This window comes from Mobula birostris, chromosome 4 (genome assembly GCF_030028105.1).
Source record: "Mobula birostris isolate sMobBir1 chromosome 4, sMobBir1.hap1, whole genome shotgun sequence".
In the NCBI taxonomy this organism is placed as follows: Eukaryota; Metazoa; Chordata; class Chondrichthyes; order Myliobatiformes; family Myliobatidae; genus Mobula; species Mobula birostris.
Genome location: NC_092373.1, coordinates 29,104,520 through 29,127,621, shown reverse-complemented (window position 1 = coordinate 29,127,621; position 23,102 = coordinate 29,104,520). Strand labels below are relative to the sequence as shown.

Below are 23,102 nucleotides of genomic sequence, written 5' to 3'. Positions count from 1 at the left end.
CCCCTTGCCCCTTCTCCCCACTCTGACCCCCTCCCTCCTCCCCACCCTCAATGCCTCCCTCCTCCCCATCCCTGATCCCCTCACTTCCACCCACATCTCCACCCCTCTTACTCATACCCCTCCTCCCCTTCCACCCCTTGTCACACCACTTCCCCTCATCCCCTCTCCCCAACCCTCCCCTCCACCCTTCACCCAACCCTCCCTTCGTCCCGCCCTTCCCCTAGCCCTGCCCCACACCCTCCCCTCACTCCCTCTCCCCCTCCTCCCCGCACCCCACCTCACCACCTCATCCCCGCGCCCCACCCCACCCTTCCCCGCCCCTCCCCGCGCCCCACCCCACCCTGCCCCGCCCCGCCCAACCCCTCCCCTCTCCACCCCTGTCAATTCGCCCCTCCCCTCCACCCCACCCCACCCCACGCCCCCTTTCCCACCTCTTCCCCTCGCCCCTCCCCCTTATTCTGCCGCTCCTCCCCTTCTCCCTCCAGTCCGTGGTTCTCTCCCCCACACCCCCCCAGCGGAAGTAGTGGGCCTTTCCGGTTGGGAGTGTGCCCACCTCTAGTCCCTCCCCCGACTCTGCTGCAGCGCCGTGTCCTCTCCGCTCTTTTGCTGGATCATCTGTCTCCACGGTCCTGTCCCTATGGCAGCCAAGCGAAAGCAGGAGGAGAGGCACCTGAAGCTGCTGCGGGAGATGACAACGCTGCTGCACAACAGGAAATGCTTCGATTGCGACCAGAGAGGCCCGACCTACGCCAACATGACCATCGGCTCCTTCGTCTGCACATCTTGCAGCGGCATCCTGTGAGTACGAGAGCCCGGGGCAGCCAGGCCCCTTTCTTCACGTTGTCGGCGGCAGAATGTAAAGGGAGGCTGCAGCATCGCAGGGAGAGAGAGGGCGCGGCTCCAGAGGGAATAGGTGAGGGACACACACCATAGGATGAGAGGAAGGAGTGTCCCACAGTCAAGACACGGTGTAGAAACAGGAGATGGTGAGGACCAGTTGAAATAAAAGGGAATTGAAATATGGATTCTAGGATGTTGAGGAATAACGTAGCGAGAAGGGTAGAAGTAATTTCAGAGAGGTTGCGAATTCGGTCCATCTCTTCGCTTGACAAAAAAGTAGGGAGGGAAAGAAGGTGTCATGCTGGCAAGAGAGAAAGAACTAACATCATAGTGTCAAGAAGTTGTGGAGAAAATGGTAGCTTTGAAATCTGCATTGCTACTCTGCATTGCACGAATTTAGTTAACCTTGTTTCTTTTCTCATTCATAAGAAATACAACATTTGGGCGAAAGTAGCTGCCATCTTGACTGCTCCGTTGTCTCTTAAACAGGCTGACATGCAGTGCTCCAGGAGCAACTGTTTGCAGTACAGAAATTTTGGGTAGACCCAAGCAGTTATCTTCATGCTCTGTTGAAAACTCTAATCCCCAACCTCTGAGTCCATCTGTGTCTCCTTCTGTCTGAAATTGAAGTGAACTCTTGTGATAAATTGGTAATAGTTCAGACCAGGGCCTGTTCACTTAAAATACTTGTGCTCACAAATTTGCACTGGTTTCTGATTTGCCAATGCCTCTGTTTTAAAATTCTTAGACTTGTTTATAATTTATTTGATGCTGGTGCCCCTGTCTATCTTGGTAACATTCTTTAGCTTATTTATTCTGCAAAGCATATGGCAGCTCGTTTTTTGCTAAATTTGTTGATAGTACAGTGACAGTACCTTTAGTTGCCTTGGCTCCAAGCTCTGGAATTGCCTCACTAAACCTCTTTGGCATTTTTCATTCTCTTAAAATAGTCATTAAGATTTATCTATGAGAAATCTTTTGGTCATCTGCACTAACATCCTGCATGGAATGGAGCCAAGCTTCGTTTGCTGCAACTCCTGTGAAGTGCATCTGAATGTTTTGCCATGTTAAAGGGCTGCATAAATCTTCTGTGTGCACTCCACGGGAGCTAATATATTGCAGGTGGGGCACATTCCATGAAGCTGATAGAACGAGCAGATTTAGCAGTAAGTTGTGGAAAAAAAATTGCACTCTTCATGCACAGTTGGTGGGGGGGTCTGAAATTCACTGCCTGAAAGAGGGGGAGGAGACAGAAATGTGTCTGTTAGAGCTTTAGCAGCCTGAAGGCTGAGGCACAAGAGATTCTGCAGATGCTGGAAATCTTAATCCCCACACAAAATGCTGGAGGGACTCAGCAGGTCAGGCAGGATCTATGGAGGAAAACGAAGTTGACATTTCGGATCAAGACCCTTCATTAGGACTGCAGTTATTTACAAATCAATTATGTGTGCTATAGGGTTGTTAATTTGTTGATAGTCATGGTAATAAAGCATAGAAACAGGCCTTTGGGCCCAACAGGTTGATACTGACCCTCAATCACTCACTTACACAAAGTTCATTGTAATAGAGTCATAGAAAAGTACACTACAGAAACAAGCCCATCTAGTCCATGCCAATACCACTTAAACTGTCTACTCCCATCAAACTGCACTGGGACCATAGCTGTCCATATCCCTACTATCCATGTACTTATCCAAACATCTCTTAAACATTGAAATCGAGCTCACATGCACCACTTGTGCTGGCAGCTCATTCCGCACTCTTATGACCTCTGAGTGAAGAAGTTTCTCCTTGTGTTCCCCTTAAACTTTTCACCTTTCACCCTTAACCCATGACCTCTGGTTGTAAACCCATCCATCCTCAGTGGTAAAAGCCTGCTTGCAGTTTCTCTTATCTATGCTCCTCATAATTTTGTGTATCTCTATCAAATCATCTCTCAATCTTCTACGTTCCAAGGAATAAAGCCCTAACCTAGTCAATATTTCCTTCTAACTCAAGTCCTCCATGTCTGGAGAGCTTTCTCTGTACTCTTTTGAACTCTTTCCTGTTGGTAAGTGACCAAAACTGCACGCAGTACTCCAAATTAGGCCTCACCAATGTCTTGTACAACTTCAAAATTCTCTCCATATTTCCATCATCTCCCCCAGATTTCTCTGTTCACCAGGACACCAGGGGCAATTTACAGGACCCAGTTAACCCATCAAGTTACAAGCCTTTGGGCTGGAATATCCAGCAAAAGCCCAGGCGGATCTACAAACCCTGAACAAATAGCAGCAGAGGTTAGGATTGAACCAAGGACCCTGGAACTACATGACAGTGGCTCTGATATCTCTACTTCCCTGTGTCATGCACCGTCCCAAAGTGGGCCTAAAATACAAGAAGCAAATAAGTAAATAACTAAATATTGTGCAAAGTTATACTATCCATTTGGGGAAAAAAAACAACATGCAGATGGTAATAGAGTGCGGCAGAATTTGAATAAGGATGCTAAAAGTGTTCTTCAGTGTAAATCAGAGGACCTATTTGACTGGTTTAGTTGAAATGTTTCGGAAGCTAAAGACCAAAGACAGTGAAGGAAGTGAGAGAGGGCCATTGAGTAGTTAAGAAAGAATAGATTGTGAAGCAGCCAGTTTAATTTTGGAGACAGTAGCTTTGTGGTGTGCCAACGGCCAGAATTAGATGTCAACTGTTTAGTTTTATATATGGCTACTTTAGGGGCTTTACTGTTTCCCTGTTTGCTCTGTCCTCAGTTTCAAATTTGATCAAGAAAATTAAAAACCCTTTAATCTGAGTTTTTACTGGTGTATAATTAGCACAGTGTAATTTCTGGGGAAGGTACACAGGTTCACTGTTTATGTCTGCATTATTCTTCATAACAGCTCCTTAAAAAAAATGTATGTCTCTGAAGAATTATCCAGTGTAAAATTGAATAAAGCAGACTGTGCCAGAATTCCTAATATTAGGAAAATAAGCCTTTCAGAAATATTTTCTATTGAAAGTCAAATGTGGTGTAAAAATAATGAAAAAAAAACTGGTCGCAATCTGCCCAAAGGCTTACAAAGTGAATGCATAATGAACTCTCTCAGAATGTGCCAGTCATTCAGATGAGGTCATGGTTCCATTAAGTATAACTCAGTTTGCACCTGTGTGAAATATGCAGAAACTCTTGTTACTGGCACTGTATCGATGGGTTTCGTAGAATCTCACAGTACAGCCATTATTATAGAAAATCCTGAATAAATACAATTCACCTGTAGTATTAGTAAGACATTTATGGTGGAGAAACAGTCGGGACTGAAAGGTCTGGACGGTCTACTTCTTAGCTGGTTGAGTCTAAAGTCAGGTTATTTCTATAATGTACACAATGTCTCCGTGGAGGAAGAGGGCAAATTGGCCTTGTGCTATTCTAAGAGATTTTGGGTATTTTCTGTCTGTAAATCTTTGTATATCCTTAGGTGGTCAAAACTTACTTCTCTCTGATTTAAAGTTAATAATTGGGTGAGTTTTGTGTATTTTTGTGTGAAGAAATGTTTCCTAATCTACCCCCTGAATAGCTTGGTTCTGATTTTAAAATTGTTTCTCTGTCCCAGATTTCTTGATCAGAATTTTCTTTCAGTTCCTCTGGGAAAAAAAAAAACCTTAAAATGTGTAATTGTTGATAGTTAGATTTGGATATTCTAGGGAAATAATCTCTGTATGACCTCGCCATTAAGAGGCCTGGATTTGATGAGTCTGTATCCCAGTGCTTCGAGTGCCAGTATCACTATTTTAGGTTGCAGTGCCCAGGACTAAATATAGCACTTTGCCATGATCTAATTAGTGTTTCCTGCAAAGTTTCTGTTTATTTTCTAATGCTCTAACCAAGGCTGATATTCCATTGGCTATTTTTTGCACGGGCTTTAGTGGAGCGTGAGGATGATGGGAACGTGCAGTCTGCCTTAGTTTGTCAGTGGAGTGTGGTAAAACAGTGATAAAATTGCTGAAGGAATTAGTTCTATTAACCATGGGCAGCATGGTAGTGTAGTAGTTAGGACCTGGCTTTACAGTCCAGCAATCACCAATCGGGATTCATTTCTCACTACTGCCCGGAAGGAGTTTGTGTATTCTCCCCGTTTCCCCTCGGTGATCCGGTTTCCTCCCTCAGTCCGAAGATGTGCGGGGTTAGTTAGTCGAGTGTATGCTGGTTGGCATCAGAAGCCTGGCTACACTGAAGGGCTGCTCACCACAATCTTCACTGATTTGGGTTGACGCATTTCACCTGATGGGTTGATGTACATCTAATAAATAAAGCTAATCTTTAATTTTTAATTCTTCAATTTTAATCGTTTTCAATCAGCCTTTGGTGTTAGCCTTCTTGGTAATGGTACCATTTGTTGACAAATCCAGGTGGGTCTGAATAAGATCTGATGGGCTATGTCCCACTCTAAACCATGTTTGAAGTGGGTTAATATGATCGAATGAACAATTTACTACCTTTCATAGGTAATTGTAAGAGGAACTGGAGGTACATATCGGCCACTCCTGGTAAAATGTTAACAAGTTGTTTTCCTGATGGATATTTTGAGCTCATTGGACTTCTATGGCCGTACACTTGTTAAATGAAAGAATATATTGTGAGTGTACCAATTCCACATGGTAGCATTAAACACTGTTGGTCAAGGTATGCATGCAAGTAAAGAGAGTGTATCCCCTCATAGTGGGGTGCATTTAAAATGGTTAGCAAGAGGGATCCCCTGAACCATAATTCTATTATCCTTTTTTAAATAACTTGATGGGAGAATAAGAATGATTAATAGGTTATGCATTATAATTAATAAAACAAAGGCAGCTACATACAAAAATTGTAGTTTATGCTTTATAGTTGATTTTTATGTGTAAAGTATAAATAAAGTATTTTTGCACAAATTGTAGTAACAGCAAAGCAATGTTGTTTTAAATCTTTAGGCGAGGGCTGAATCCTCCACATAGAGTCAAGTCGATCTCCATGACCACCTTCACAATGCAAGAAATTGAATTTTTGCGAACACATGGTAATGAGGTAAGTGTGATTAAGCATTTGCGTGAATTTATTTACTTTGTTAATGGGTTGACCAAGATTTGACTTGGTTTCCATGTCTTTTGCCCCGCAGTTTGAGGCTTAGTCTCTTGCATGACGTTTTGGTAATCTGCAGAAATGTTTTGAGCTTTGAACTCTTTGCGTTTATTGGTAAAGGATGATATTTGAGGTCAGTCCAGTTGTGCTGGCCTTGAGAATGCTGGAAGATCAAGACTTTCTTCTGGATTAAATCATGTTAAAAAGGCTTCTGGCTGAACACCTTATCGGATCTTTTTTTGAGATTGAGTACGTTCAAGCATTTCTTGTCTAGTTTTTTTAAGTAAAATCATTATGAATAAGAACTCTGTCAATTAAATGCCTCTGCTTTATAAACCACAAAGTCACATGTCCTCCCATGCTGGCCGAAATATAACCCTGAAATCTTATTAAAAGTGCGACATGCCTATCTGGTAACCTAACTCATTGAACCAGTTTCTTTTGAGGAAGAATATTCTTGTCTTTCTGGACCATCTCAAATCATGTTGAATGTTGAGTCCATGTTGGAACTGGAATTGTCACTGATTAAATTAAGGCAGGTTCCCAATAGCAATTTACAACTTCCAGTTGAAGTCTACGCACTTCTGCTTGGGGTTTGCAACGGCTGTATTGTTGCATCAAGGTGAGCCTTTCTGCTGCTGCTGCCTGAATTATTCAGAGGTAGGATTGGGCTCAGTCAAAAGCTGAAAGCTAGGGCAGGAATGAAAGAGCTGCTGCCTAAATTTAAGAAAAACCAAACATGTATTTCATATTGTTCCTTCTCATCTTCACTGAATAACGTTGTTCATGCTAATCTTTTCCCCTTCTCTGCCATATGTGATTGCCACGTACTTAGTTAAGATGATATGCTCTCTGCAATGTCTAATGTGTCTAAAACAGATGTACCAATATTTTTCCACATTTACAAATGACATGCTGAATTAAGCAATTATTCCAGAATTTCAGCTGCTACCTAGTGAAAATGCAGACTTGTGCCAAATAGAAGAATGGAACTTCAAAACCTTTTGCAGCTGTTCTGAGTTTGCGTTCTTATTGCGTAGCAGGAATTGCCGTATGTTAGTGAGCACCATTTTAAAACTTGACATCTCTGGAAGGAAATTACTGGCGTGGTTTTGTAAGTCTGACTTATCCCTTAATTTTTGATTCAGACTTTGGGTTAAAAAAATGTAATTCATGCATGCCGATCTTTTGTGGTAATTCAGGCTGTGGTTGTATATTTAAGATGCAAAATACTAAGGCTTGTTACCAAGTCAAAAGTTGATCTGATATATTAGTTAACTGTACAAAGTTTAATGAAACTTCAAATTTGAAGATATTCACATACAGCAATGCTTCCTGTCTCTGAATGCCTCTCACACCCTCATGGCTCCTTGTCAATGATTTGATCTTCATCTTTTGAAAGTGACATGATTTACTTTATTTTATTTATTTGTGTGTGATGCAGTGCAGAATAGGCCCTTCTGGTCCAATGGCCCCGATTTAATCCTAGCCTAATCACTGGACAATTTGCAATGAATAATTAACCTACCAACTGGTACATCTTTGGAATGTGGGAGGAAACCGAGCACCTGGAGGAAACCCACACAGTCACGGGAAGAACATACAAACACCTTACAGGCAACAGCCGGAATTGAACCTGGGTCGATTGCTAACCACTATGCTACAGTGCTGTCCTAGTTAACTGATGGTCTGTGCCTTTGAGTCTTGAACCCTTATTGTCGAAAACTGACATTCTAAATGATTGAGCCTCGATTCTGAACACAAAAGACCCGGTCATTCACACACTGCTGTCTACATCAACAGTGTTGAGGTTGGGGGTGGGGGTAGATCTTCAAGTTCCTAGATGTGAGCATCACCAGTACCCTCACCTGTCCTCATCCAGCCACGGTGTCGCTGCTAAGAAAACTCACCAACACCTCTACTTCCTCAGGAGGCTAAAGAAATTTGGTATGTCTCCATGAACTCTTACCAATTGTTATTGTTGCACCGTAGAAAGAGCGCCTGCCTGGATGCGACCTGGTATGGCAACTGCTCTGTACACGTCTGCAAGAAACTGCAGAGAGTTGTGGACACAGCTAAGTTCATCACAAGAAACAGCCTCTCTTCTGTGGTCTCTGTCTATATTTTTTGCTGCCTCAGTAAAGCAGCCGATTTAATCAAAGAACCCACCCAACCCAGGCATTCTGTTTTCCCCTTCCCTTCCATTGGGCTGCAGAAAAGCCTGAAAGCACATACCACCAAGCTCAAGGCAGCTTCTATCCCACTTATCAGATGTTTGACAGACCTCTCGTACTGTTAACCTCTCAGCATACCTGGTTATGATCTTGCATTTTATTGTTTCTCTACACTGCAACTCCTCAGTAGCTATCACACTTTATTCTGTATTGTTATTGTTTTACCTTGTATACCTCAATGTACTTTGTAATGATTTGATCTGTATGAATAGTGTGTAAGACTAGCTTTTCACTGTGCTTGGTAAATGTGACAATAATAAAGTAACACCAATACCACTCCCAATCTGGAATTTATCTAGCAAAAATTCAATGGTACAAGAAATAGTAGTGTTGGCAGGGTCTGTGGAGGAAAAGAAACTGTTAATCTGATATTTCCATTGATCTGCAAATGGGGACGTTCTAAATGGACACCCCTCTATTCTGAGACTATGCCCTCTAGTCCTAGACTCCCTCACTATAAGAAACCTCCTCTCCACATCCACTCTATCTAGGCCTTTCAGTATTTGATGGATTGCTATGAGATTCAGCCCCCCTCCCCACTCTTCTAAACTGCAGCGAGAACAGGCCCAGAGCCATCAAATGCTCCTCTTATGTTAATCCTTTCATTCCTGGAATCTTGTGAGCCTCCTCTGGACTCTCTCCAGTGCCAGCATGTCTTTTCTTGGATAAGGGGCCCAAAACTGTTCACAATGCTAGAGCTACTATATTCTACACTATTTTACCAATCTACAGCGATGCATATGTGTGTCCTTGTTTCTGTATCCATATCCTGGTAGCAGAATCCAGTCATTCTTATTAGCTTTAATTTGTACATATACACATCTACATCTGTTCAATACAAGCTAATGATGTAAGAATTATTAGTTCAAGTATTAGTACTAATTACTTTTGCTATGTACTACTTTATACTTAGTTTCATCAGTTTTATTGATGGTCATGTTAATGATGCTTTCACAAGTTTAGATAAATGCTTGAAATGATTTTTGTTTAGGTAGCAGATAAAATATTAAAATGTATGGAGAAGAACAAGGTAGTGATTTAATAGGAAACTGACAAGTTTGTTCCAGAATAAATGCTTTTGAAATTACAGAACAAATTAGTGCATGGTGAGATGGTTTCTGCAGATCAAACGAGATCATAATTAAAGATCACAGCTCAAAAATGTATTTTTAATTTCTTAAACTTGAATTATTTATATATTAAATGTAATTTTTTTATTGGCTATCAGTTTGCCTTGTGTTGGCTTTTCACCTCAGCATTTGTTATCATATTTGTAATAGAAGGGAAATGATATCCCTGAAGTCTTAATTTAACTATTGGCTTGGTTTAGGAGTCTGTGTTTTTCAAATTACACCTCACTTCTGTATTTACCACAATTTTGTTTCCAATTGCAACATAGATTTTCACCTTAGCCGGTAATTTATAAGACTGAGCTTGTTCTTGTATATCAATGGCCGGAATATGCTCACTGTCGTAGGATCGTTTGTTTTCAACCATATTTTGAGCCTTCATCCTTCCAGTCCTCTCAGTTCCGCAGATGTTTTCAGAACGCAGACTGTTCTGTGACAAAGATTGTAAAGATTGATCATTTAAATGAATTTTTGGAAGCAAAACTTGCTGCATAATTATGCAGCATAACGTCATACTCTTTTTTTAAAAAAAGCCTGTCATACTTTTAATTAATCAAATTTACTGCAAATAGTTGCATGGCAGACTTCAGATGAATTGTACCATTTCTTAAATACCCCTGTTTTATTATTAGTTGAACAATTGGTTCAGGAGCAGCAGAGAAATGCAGAATGTTACTGACAATGAGATAACATTGACAGATTTGCCTGATTTGCATTCTGGAAGGTTTTTACTTAACCTAGAAAGAGGCTGCAAAATTCAAGTTCTTCCAGTTGCAGCTTCATCATTTTAGTTTTGATAAATATTTGGATGTTGTGTGATTGATAAAGGCAGATAATACTGCAGCTAAGCATCTGCGAAGAGGAAAGATGCCAGATTTCAGCTTGGCTCCGTGCTACTGCTGAATCAAATGGCTATGGATTGAAGCCTCTCTGTGATTTGAGTTAGGCTGGGCTGATGCTTCAGATCTGTACTCGTGTGCTGTACTATGTATGAAGTGTTAAAGCTTCACAGCATTATTCAAAGAAGAGTTGGTAGTTTAATTTGCACAGATTTCCATATGTTCCCAAAAATGTATCAGTAAAAATCCCAGATTAATTGAGTCATTTGTGTCAGTCGTGTGTGTGGGATATTGCAGAGAGGAAGTCACTCTTACATTTTTCTACATCTATCAAAGCTGCACATCAGAAGCATTGATTTAATGGTACAAAAATTAGATGGCTAAATGATTATGAAAGACGCTATACAGAGTCTATACAGGTTTGTTCTGATTGTTTAATATCTAATGAACTGTTGTGTTTTCTATCCTGTTTTTGTCCATAGAATAATTATGGTGAAAGATGAAAATTGTCAAAATTTTATCAATTATACTGACAGAATACTTTGAATAGTAACTCCTAAATTGCATTTAATTAATGGGTTGCAAGAAGTATTTAAAGTGGTTGCAAATTACCAAAACTCCAGGCTTTTGGCTGCTCTAACAGAGTCCCAGACTAGAAAGAGATGTTGGTTTCTTTGAAAATTCTCCACTTCAATACATGCTCAGTAATCTTCCTCTTCCATTAATTATTGTTAGAATTGTATGTTCCCTCTTCAGTAGTTTGTTGCATGCACCCTTTAAACTTGTGACCATCAAAATAAATTGACATAGAAAGCCTTGGCCCCAAAGTGAAAACTTGCTCTCTCGTGAGCTGAAAAAGAATTCAGTGAAATGTGAAAATGGGTAGCTAGTAATGCCATTTATAACAATATATGGAGAATCAGCTCAAGGTAATGCTCTGAATATATTTTTACATTTCCTGTGGAATAAATATTGAATTATTTTTCTGCGTACATTCTGATCTTGGTTGATTCCGAACGGAAATCCAAAATAGCACAGAAATTATATTGAACTTTGTTGTCTGTGTAGTACACAGAGTCTATCCGCTGCAGGGCATATAACCTGAAAAGTGCAAACTATCCCAATGCATTCCTCTTTTCTGAATACAAAAATCTGTCTATTTTTCAAAAAAATACTAATAATACACTGATTAATCTAGATGTGTCAGCTGATCTGGAAATCTTATAACTGACTGGTACTATAAGCAAAGAGGCGTATATGTTTTTTTTAAAAAAAAACACACACAAGCAGGGTTCCTGTGGGTTCCTGTGTACCCAGTTGATCCAAATGTTTTCCTCGTTCACTTTGCCCGTTACACAAGAGCTAAATAAATTGCACAACCTAAAGCAATCCATTGAATCTGTAGAGAATCTGGTCAAGATGTAATACATCCTTTGCTCTTTCCCATTCAACTTGTGACTGTGCGTTTTCATTTTTATGATCATTCACGTGTTGCTGTTTGTGTAGCCAGTAAAGTGAAACTTCAAGAAGCACCATGAAATGTACTTTTTGATGTAGAATCTTCTGTTTGATTGCAGCTATATTTAGATCCTAGTTTATTAGCTTCTATAAATTCTCTTAATATGTTTACCAATATGATATTTTTGTCTTTTATTTAGGTGTGTAAACAGATTTGGCTTGGATTGTATGATGAAAGATCATCAGTTTATCCCGATTTCAGAGATCCTCAGAAAGTCAAAGATTTCCTGCAGGAAAAATATGAGAAGAAAAGATGGTAAATGTTAAATCTGTGCCTATTGGTTAAAGTAATGTGTGCCAGTCTGTGGTAGTCAGTATTCATTTGTCTGGTCTTGGCTCATTATGTATGAAAGGTCTTGGTGTATTTGTTAATGCCACGAGGCTGTACAGAATATCAATAACATTGGGAAGTTCAACAGGGAATATTGGTGGCCTGGATGGGGTGATGTGCATTAGGTATTGTTACGTTGGAAATGGTGTGATATGAGCAAACAGGAAGTATGCATGAGGTGTTTTGGGTTTGTGAAGTGTGTTGGGAAAACATAGAATGTGTACAGGCAATGGCCGAGTGTGTGATGTGATGTGCAGTATAAAAAGGACTAGGAGGTACTGAAGTCACGTTGATAAGTGAACAAAATAGCTGAATTGTAGGAATGGTGTGAATACCCTTTCAGTGACGTTCAAAGTAAATTTATTATCTATGTACATGTATGTCACAATATCCAGTACTGTAGTTTTCTTGTGGGCATACTCAGCAAAACTAACTTACTGCCGAATACACCGCTGGTGTTTTGGGCAGCAATGAAGGTCATCCATCTCTGTCTGTCCTTGGCCATTCAGATGTAGAAGGATTTTTCATTGCTATTTCCATAAGTTTAGTTTTCTCAGTCAGTTGTTAGGTCTGAGCTGAATACACAAACCTGGAGGACTGGTGGACCAGACTTGGTCTGACCTCTACCCTTTGACCTGTTTGCTATGAGTGACCCTACCGAGAGCCAAAACGTAAAACCTTGACTCCAGCCAACGTAGTGTAGCTCTCTGGGTCATTAAGGCATGCAGGCTACCAAACACAACAAGATTGTGGTCCTCTTGGAGGACTCAGCAATCTAGAATAGCAATTATAACAGGATCAATGAAAGGTCAAACAGAGTTCAGAGACAACAAACTGTGCAGATGCAAATATAAATAACGTGAATGTGAGATAATGAGATAAAGTGTCCTTAAAATCAGATCATTAGTTGTAGGGACAAATGAGTGTAGTTATCCCTATTTTATTCAAGAGCCTGAAGCTTTTGGGGTAGTAACTGTTCTTGAAGCTGATGGTGTGAGACCTAAGGCTCTTATACCTCCTAGCTGAAACGCTGTCGCAGGAAAGCAGCATCTATCATCAGAGATCCCTACCATCGAGGTCATGCTCTCTCCTTCCTGCTGCCATCACCTGGGTGGTGGGGATATCTGATGGATGCTTCTTTCCTGTCACAGAGTTTTGGGTTGATACAGATATGCTCATTGGTTGGGAAAGCTTTACCATGATGTACTGGGCCGAATCTACTACCTTTTATAGGATTTTCTGTTTAAAGACATTGGTGTTTCTCCTGATAATGGAAGCATACATAGTAGTACATCATTCTTCCAATATTAGTAGCTTTATAGGAAACAATCTGATTCTACCTCTGTAATATACATTGCTATAATTTATTTAGAGTTCCCACCACTGTTATAACTGGCTCATAATTATTATTTTATTAAATTCTTCAAAAAAAGTCAAAGATGCTAACCCAGAATCCTTTAACTTTAGGACAAGTCCAAAACAGATGACCAAAAGTACCTTGGCTTTCAGCACAGTTCCACAGGTACCATTTGCCATAATCCCACTTTCATATTCTAATAGGTGTGACGGAATATTATTAAGGATCTTAAATTGGAATAACTAAAAGTGATCACAATTGTTACTAATGCTTTTACGTAACTTTCTATCAATCACAAACAACCTTTGCCTGTTGATTCTTTGCACACTTTCAAAACTGATTACATATCTTTACAACTGGACTTGATGAGGCATTGATGTTTTGGAAGTTTGGAATAGGAGTGAAACGTAAATCCAGGAGATCTGTTGTAATTGGATTGGTCAGGATTATTACTAGATAGGCAAGTTAGATGGTTATTTGTGACATTTAATAGAAATAATCTAGAGAATTTTGATTTTGCTACTTTGATATTTCTGAATAATACCAGACTCAGACATCCAGGTTTCTCTGAATTATTTTCTCTTAAGTGCATTAGGACAAGTCCCAGGGGAATGTTGGGGCACACACTACTTAGTGGGGAAAGTTATCTTCCAAGATGGAGAGTTGTGAGTAGAGAGTGTTCTTATTCTTGGATGAGTATTTCAGTTTATATATTGAGGAAAGAATAAGTGAAGCCATTAAAAGAGGATGCAAGTATGTAGTATGCAGGAGAAGCCTTGTTGTGTAAGGTCAACTGGCTTAAAGTTGGTGTGGGTAGTGTTGGTGGGTACGACTCCAGGAAATCGTGAATGAATATGCTTTAATCTACATTAAGATCTGTCCCTCTGCATGATGAGAAATGATCACATCTGATTTTTAAATAGCATTTCCTCTCACTTTTCCATAGAGAAAGCATTGTGAACACATTGTTAAAATATCACTATTAGTATAAGTAACTACATTATCAAAGGAAAAAAGGTAAGACTAAATTTGATCCATTGAATCTTGCATGCAAGACCTTCTGACACTTTGTATTGTAAAGGTTCTCATTCTGATTTCTGATGAAATTTTTGTGTATTTTTTAATGTTGAATATTTCTGGTGACATTCATCCAATTACAGCTCCAGGTAACAGCTTGTTCCATGTAGTAATAACTCTTGAGAGTTTATAGAACATAGAACAGTACAGCACAGTACAGGCCCTTCGGCCCACAATGTTGTGCCGACCCTTAAACCTTGCCTCCCATATAACACCCTGCACCTTAAATTCCTGACCCTGAGTAGATAGTGCACTGACCTCGTTTACTGAAGGGTCCTTCATTAGTATTCAATATGAACCAGAAAAACATTTTTTAAATTACCAACTCTCATATTCTAACCGAACTCCCCACCCACTCAGTTTTGATTTGCAGAATCAGTTTAATGGTATGTATTGGCAATGTACATCATAATCGGTAAGTCATGTGACCTTTCCTGTCAGTGAGCAAGAAGTTTGCTAGAAAGTATGTTTGCTCACCCTAAGGAATGAGTTAGTCAGTTTGGTTCAAAGTTTAAATCTCTGATTACTAATTTAGTGTGTATTGTTGTGATACATGGCAGGAAAATCTTAAAATGTTCCAATTTTGTCGTGTATCTATGTCTGGCTAAGCAAGATGGAAATTATTTGTGTTTTCACTTCATGCAGATGTATAGATTGGAGTTGTACTACTGCCTAGGCTCTTTCAACATTTCTAGATCCAGGATTTGTTCACCTGTTTGACATAATGTGGTCACTGAGATTTGAAGGAAAACAAAAATTATTCTAGAACTTCAGATTGCTTCTGTGGCTTACTAAAAGTGGAGAAAGTTTCCAGTGTTTATTGAGAATTGAAAAATAATTTTTATTAAATATAGAATCTGTTGTTACATTCAGAATGATTAATTAAAGGAGAACAATTTCTTTTAATGCAATCAAAATAATTGTGGCTCTGTTAAAGCTATGCCCTTGAAGTGCCATGTTCTGAAGGGTATGCCCATCCTTTTGTGTTAACTATTCAGTTCTATTTCTTTCCTAGGGATGGCACTGAAAAATGTTTGTTTTTTTTTACCTATTCCAATGCCCATAAGTGTATCAATGATCCCCTTTCCAAAGACACAGTTCACAACTACTTGTTTTGTGTTGACTTTAAAGTGTCTTCACATATCTTTCAAATGCAAGTCTAGTTTAGAATTTCATGTTTATATAAAACTTGTAATAAGTACATTATTCAGCCTTCATTGTTGGAAATGTTTTTCATCCATAATGGCCAAAGAGGTGGTTGTATGTCAGCCACTTTGGTAGTTTGGATCATCAGAGATTCTGTGGATGCTGGAAATCCAGAGCAACAAACACAATGCTGGAGGAGCAAATCATGTCATGCAGCATCCATGGAGAGGAATAAACAGTTTACGTTTTGGGCTGAGACCCTTCAGGTTGTTGGCTGTTTGGAGTCACATTTGGGCCTGATGTAGACATTACGTAGTCTCACTGGTAGAAGAGAAAAGGAATAGCCCCACAGTCTCATATTGCCTGGCTACCTCTCCTGGTTTATCTTGGCAGAACTGATGTTACTTTTACAGTGATCATCTTTAAATGAGGAGCCCTGCACTGGCCAGTACTTTGTTGTATTGTGATTTATTCCGTGCATCGGTCTCTTCTAGGTTTGTGCCAGCAGATCGAGCCTGGGCAGTGGCAGCAGCCCATGCATCTATTTCAGGTTCCTCAGCCAGCAGCGCAAGTAGCACTCCAGAGGTCAAACCAATAAAGTCACAAATCTCCGACACCACACCAGCACTTCCTTTGAATAAAGAAACACCAACCCAGGTAAGTGAAGACTTGCATTTGAATCAACCTTGTTGCTCAATGACTTATCTGAATGACCCTATTATTACCTGTTGATGTTGCAAAAAGTTCAGCAGGAAATGAATAATTAATCCTTTGATTGTAGAAGGAATATACCAAGATGTCTATATATTTTTGCAATCAAAGGACAAAATTTCTTAGTTTCCCAAATTATGATTGAAGTTTCTGCTTGAACTAATTTGCAAAACTGCATGCCAAATCTTTCATGTATATTTTACCCGTGCATCAGGGATGGCAGTATTAAATAGGTTAGTCCATTTTAACAATTGTTTTAAGACGTTAGTAATTACTTTTGTAAATCGATTCACTTTTAATATTCATTTCTATATAATTCTGCATGTACATTGCACCAAAAAGAAGCATAACTTGAAAAGATTTCAAGAAGCTTTACAATGACAACAGTCGATTGAATCGTACCAGACTAATTCAATTTAATAAAGCAGTCGGGCTGATCTTGTGATTGAGTCTAGCTGTGCCATTTTTTTTAAACCTACAGAAATCACTTGTGCTTCACATAACTAGTGTATAAAATTCTTTGTTTTATATTTTTCTGCTTGGAATCTTGGAATTTAAAGTAAAATTAAATGAATGGAAATTCTACCTTGGATTTTTAACACTTAACAGGTAAACGGGACCTCAACTTAATATAATCTAAGCCAAGGTATCGTACTTTCACAATGTGACGCCTCTCAGGCTGGACTGAAATTAGTGGGGATTATAAAGTCAGCTCGCTGAGACGCACACCATCTTAACAGACAGGTGTCAAACATGAATCATGAATATTCTAAAATGCACTTGCTGACGTTACTTTAATAATTTATATTAAAGCTATGAGTGTACATGGTTCTTTTGTGAGAAATTAATTGCATGTATTTTTGACTGCAGTGTGTGAAGATGGTTTCCACCTCTCCTTTTGTTGTGAAGCCTCTCTGATGCAAAATCACAATTTTGATAGATTTTTGATACCTGAAACAAAAATACAGGAAATGTGCTGAAATTCAGACAAGGTCAATAAAACAGGATCAATGTTTCAGGTCGTTGACCTTTCTTCAGAATCTTAGGGGTAATACTTTCAATCTTTCTGATTACCCTGTTAACTCTTGGAGTGGAGCTGAAAATACATAATTTTCAGTTTCAATCCAAAGTCTTTGACCCAGAATGTTACATTTTCCTCTTTTGCGGATGAATCTGACCCACTTAGTTATTCTAGCTTTTTCTGCTTTTATATTTTATGAACTTGTTACATAAGTAACTAAGGCACATTTTCTACAGTGGCATTAAAATAGCATAATGATTTTTCACTTATGTGTCAATATTGGTTCATTGGCCAATACTAAAATGGTTTCCCTACATGAAGAAAAAAATGTCAAATGGCAAATGATTCGGAGATTGGAAAATAAGCCATGTGCATCATAGCAAGTTTTAATTTCATGGAAGCTGAAGTACCAAGTATTGGAAAGATAATTGAGTCGAAGTATAATTTGTGCATTCATTGTTTGCAACAGAACTACCTTTTGATCTTTTCAGCATAAATACACAATCTTTTTCAGCCTGCAACTACACTACATTTACATTTTTTAAAAAAACACAAATCCTGCAAATAATTCTGAGGCCTAGAGGTTTCATTGACAGTTGCCGAGGTAACATTGCTCCTTGCAGGATGTGAAAGTGACAAGTATCATTTTTTGCATATTGTCCATCAATTGAAGTTGAATGGTATAATCTTGCAACTTCACTGCACTATGTATAACACTAGTGACAGTCTCCTAATAAATTAATTCCCAATTAACAATAATTTCACATCACAATCATTTTGTTTGATATAGTTGGAGTTAATTTGTATTTCTTGCATCCAAGGGAGTGATACTAGTTGATGTTAACCAGTATTTACATAGATACTGGTTATGATCTGGCATTCAAGGCCTCTAAAAGTGGTGCAACCCATTAACGTAGTCTTTTAAAAGGAGCTTGTTAGAAGTTCAAGGGCAAATCATTTGTAAGGCTGTAGAGACAAAGTGGCAGACTTCACTGACCAGATTGCTATTTTTAGGGCTGATGTGAACTCATTGGGCTGAAAGGCGGCCTTGTGTTATAGTAATTTAATTACTCAGGATCTTCTATTCTAGCATGGTGATACAATGCTGAATATTTGTGAAACTTTATTATTTATCTAGGAAAATAAATGGTATCGAATCTGCTAAGGGGAACTACTCAGAAAAGGCAAATGTATTCAGATAATAGAACAGCGTCAGCGGAGACTAAGGCCATCTTGGCTCATTTCATCAACCGTATTAATTATTATGAATGTTAGAACTGCTGTTCAAAACCACAGAAAGGATGACAAAGGGTTCATAATTTCTCAATCATTCCACCAACTTGTCTTCCACCAAAATTGTTAATTATGCAAAAGCTGCCCAAAACTATGCCTAATTTCTGGCAAAACTCTGGAAAACTGTGATAATTCACCCAGCTTTGGAGGTGATGACTGCCACTGAGTTATCACTTAGCTTGCTTGACACCCAGTCCTAACAGAGTAAGAATATGGGTTGATATTCTCTAAACATTTCCTGGCTTTGAAAACCCCTTATTGGGATTTCTTTCGCCAAATCCTTTCCCAATTCCTCACCTTGTGCAGCCACACCTTCTCAGCTCATTATTCACTGAATTTGTCGATTACCCTTTTATGTGACCTACATCCTCTTCCCTTCACACTGTCAGCTCTTGTCCTCTCTAGTAGATTCCCATTTGTCATTCTTTGTGCCTTTGCTCCCATTCGATTTGCAAGTGAGGAAATCTAAAATTGTGCTCACATTTCCTTGAAGTCTCCAGCAGTCAGTCGCTCCCAGGGATCTCAACAGGAGAAGAAAGTGGCTCCATTTGACCTCCTCACTGACCTTGGAGGGGACATTTTTGCTACTCCTCAGTCTGCGCCTCCATATTTTGCAGACTTTGCACATTTTAACAGTCACACAGGTAAGATGGTATTTACTGGTTGTTTCTTTGTACTGATGTCACAGTGAGTAATGAAGGTTTTTAACAGTTTTGATTTTAGGAAAGCTGTAAAAAATAATTTAAATTGTGCAGTTTGAAACAGTGAGCACATAAGCTTATTTGCAACTGTTGAGAATATTTAATTGCAGATTGATTATTCAATGTTAGAATATTTAGCAAAGATGTCTAAAGGTACTTTGAGCTGGCATGACACTTGAGATGGAATATTCAATTTGTGTCTTTTTGAGTGAATCTTTTGGATACAACACATTACATTCATAGGTTATGCTGGGTGTCTTTCTTGCAATGTTTCTTTGAAGGTGTCTACCATTGAATATATGAAAATAACTTGCATCAAATCTACAGATAACTATGCTTCCCAATTAATCTATACCAAAGTCCCTCCCAGCGTTCTTCATCTAATCCTGTCTAATTCTATTTCTTCCTCAAAATGCATGTGATATTTGTCACATCTTCCCTTGATAGAAGTGAATTCTTCATTCTAGGTTTGAAAATCCTCCCCTCCCCTCCCCTCCCCTCCCCTCCCCTCCCCTCCCCTCCCCTCCCCTCCCCTCCCCTCCCCTCCCCTCCCCTCCCCTCCCCTCCCCTCCCCTCCCCTCCCCACCCCTCCCCTCCCCACCCCACCCCACTATACTCCTTGCCCATCCTCTGGGCTCCCCCCCCTTCGCCTTTCTTTCTCCCTAGGCCTCCCATCCCATGATCCTCTCATATCCCTTTTGCCAATCAACTGTCCAGCTCTTAGCTGCATCCCTCCACCTCCTGTCTTCTATTATTTCTGATCTCCCCCTCCCCCTCCAACTTCCAAATCTCTTACTATCTCTTGTTTCAGTTAGTCCTGACGAAGGGTCTCGGCCCAAAACGTTGACTGTACCTCCTCCTAGAGATGCTGCCTGGCCTGCTGCGTTCACCAGCATTTTTTATGTGTGTTGCTCTGTAATCCTTTATTGGATTTGTTTTTTAGTCTCACAGTGGAGATACTTTCTTAAAATCTACCCATTTATCCCTTCTCAGCCCCTTGATCCCATCCTTTTCTTCATGGCTATGTGTTCTTTGTTCTGGTATTGTTCCACATTAACCTTTCACTGTGCCCACTCCATTTCTACATTTTGTTTAACGTAGTGTAGAAATTAGTTTGATATGGGGAACACCGTTTTTCAGATTGGGTTAAAGTTTAATATGATGCCCTGCTTTTCATTCCATCTCCCGAAGCAAAATCCACCATTTGCTTTATTTTAATGGCCTGAATGTTTCTCTGTAAAGTATAACATATGATGTGAAATGTGGAATGAGTTACCTGAACTGATAAAGACTAAGATAACCATTGGATGAAAGATTAGTTTTAGGTGAAAAATATATGGAAAAGACCATGACTAACACTTAAATGACACCTGCTAATCCTGTTTTCCAGAGTCCTGAGAGCTTCCTAACTGTATATATACTCCAGACTTAAAATATTCAAACTACTTTGTGGCATTTCATAAATTGATAACTTGTTTTAAAAGTACAGGTTAAGAGAATGAATGAAATTATGTTGATACAAAGGAAAAAGACAGCTTCGCTTTCTACTTTGTATATTTAACAGAGTAATTGTGTAGAGTATCAACATGTGTTCTTCCTGATCCCGGTATTGGTTCATAGCCCTGACATAACATTGATGTTGCGAAATCACAGTGCTGAGTATAGCATCAGCAGTTGATCTCCACAAAACTGAAGTTCTGCTGTGCTAAATGTCTTCCAGTAATGGTAATAAAATTCTGAACTGTAAGCAATTTTACTTTGTGGTCAAGTGTGAATCACTTCCCCATTGTGACTGTTATTTTGTATAGATTAGCCACTGTTACAGACTCAGAAGCTGAAATCTCTGAATTCTTTGATTCTAAGACCACTTACACCTTAACATAAATGTAGTCGATATTGAATAAGAATCAGGTTTATTATCACTGACATATGTACAATGCAAGATGCAAGTTACTGTAAGTTATGAAATATAAATAGAGCAAAACGAGGAATAGTGAGGTAGTATTCATTGACCATGCAGAAATCTGATGGTGGAGAGGAAGAAGCTGTTCCTAAAATGTTGAGCGTGGGTCTTCAGGCTCTGGTAGCTTTTCCCTGATAGTAGTAACAAAAAGAGAGCATGTCTGGATTGTGAGGGGTCCTAATGATGAATGTGGCCTTTTTGACGGAACTGGCCAAGTCTGCAACCCTCTGAGCCTTTGTATCCTGTGCATTGAAGCCTCTGTACCAGTCAGTGATGCAACCAAACAGAATGCTCTCGACTGTCCATTTGTAGAAATTTGCTTTCGTGTCATTCAAAATCTCCTCAAACTCCTAATGAAGCATAGTCGCTGGTGTGGCTTCTTCATGATTGCATCACTCTGTTGGGCCCAGGATAGATCCTCTTAGTTGTTGATACCGAGGAACTTGAAGCTGCTCACGCTTTCCACCATTGGCTCCTCACTGAGGACTGGTGTGTATCCACCCACCTTCTCCTTCATGAAGTTCACAGTCAATTCCTCAGTTTTGCTGAATGCAAGGTTATTGTTGCAACTCACTACTGTACACAAACTAAAGGGACACTCTGATCAAGATAATGGCAATTAGATCAATGCCAGATAATCTGTGTCTTTAGATGGTTGGATGTTTTCCCTATAATCTTTGCAGCACATTCATGTTGAATGACAGTAAAAATGGTCATCCTTTCAATGTGTTGCTATTTGGCACAGAGAGTAAAGTGCACCTCTCATCATTTATTATTCAGTTAGAAATTGATAGCAATGTGCTTTTCCAAATATTTTCTTTATCTTCAAGGGTACTAATCTGTATGAATTGATACGTTTAACATTTTCTGATGTAAACAGTGTCTTATTAATAATTGTTAGAAAATGCCATCTGGTATAGGTGGATAGTTTATCCCAAGTATCCATGCACATTTCTGTTTAGTTGTCACATCTTCAGAGTTTTTGAATTACTTAGTGAAGATGTCTGTAAGGCACTTGTGTGGTTTTGTGACATTAATTCATTCCTACCGTTCTGTTTGTCATGCATGCTTTCCATGTCCATTAACATTTGGTTTTCTTTTTTCATTTCTCTTTCTCCATGCCACTGTTCCAGCTTCAAGCTCTCTGAATACAGATTTTGCAAACTTTGATGCATTTGGAAGTTGTAATGCTTCTGATAATTTTGGAGGTTTCTCCTCAGCAAGTCTACCATCTTTCCAGTCCAGCAGTTCAGGTAGTGATAGTTGTAACTGCCCAGTTTTGCATTTTTAGTGTGTGTGTGTGCGCGCGCGCGTGCGTACTAACCAGTATTGACAAATTTCATTTTCTCACATTTTTCACAATTGCTTCTAATACTTTCTTTTTGCACTCATTCTATCACATTTAAAGTATGTAGATAATCAAGCTACTTAAAATGGTTTTAAAAAAGAAAAGTAAAAGAAAATAGCTTTAGTAATCTCGATTTAATTTGAATTTTGTACACAGCTTTGAGTACAGGAAAACATCTCTCAGTACAAGAGCATTTGGAAGCATAATTTAACAACAAGAGACATTGTGATATGTGAACAGATGACTAGACAGATAGCCAAAGAAGATTTTAAGAAACATCTTAAAGGGAGAGGGATGAAGCATTAGAAGGAGGAGTTCTGGAATTTAGGTTCTATTCAGCTAAACAGGAATGTCATTGTTAGATCACTTAAAATCAGGAATGCACATGAAATGAGAATAGGAGAAGACCTGGTCATAAATTATTCTAGAGTTGAAAAAGGTCACAAAATTGAAGGAAAGTCAAGGCAATGAAAGGATTGAAAATTTTGAAAACATGATGTT

At 39.3% G+C, this 23,102-nt stretch overlaps 1 protein-coding gene across 5 annotated transcripts in view; it reads left to right on the top strand.

Annotated features, from left to right (window-relative positions):
* Nucleotides 1-529: 529 nt before the first annotated feature.
* Nucleotides 530-23,102, top strand: part of agfg1a (ArfGAP with FG repeats 1a) — a 59,083-nt gene continuing 36,510 nt past the window's right edge. For 3 of the 5 annotated variants that reach the window (XM_072255078.1, XM_072255076.1, XM_072255075.1), the window contains exons 1-6: nucleotides 530-798; nucleotides 5,785-5,878; nucleotides 11,794-11,909; nucleotides 16,059-16,221; nucleotides 19,083-19,233; nucleotides 22,387-22,506. In XM_072255078.1, the coding sequence (XP_072111179.1) occupies nucleotides 638-798; nucleotides 5,785-5,878; nucleotides 11,794-11,909; nucleotides 16,059-16,221; nucleotides 19,083-19,233; nucleotides 22,387-22,506 (805 nt within the window). In that variant the 5' untranslated portion in view covers nucleotides 530-637. Of the gene's footprint in view, nucleotides 799-898; nucleotides 987-5,784; nucleotides 5,879-11,793; nucleotides 11,910-16,058; nucleotides 16,222-19,082; nucleotides 19,234-22,386; nucleotides 22,507-23,102 lie in introns of those variants that run through there. The other 2 variants (XM_072255080.1, XM_072255079.1) reach the window with 2 other exon arrangements.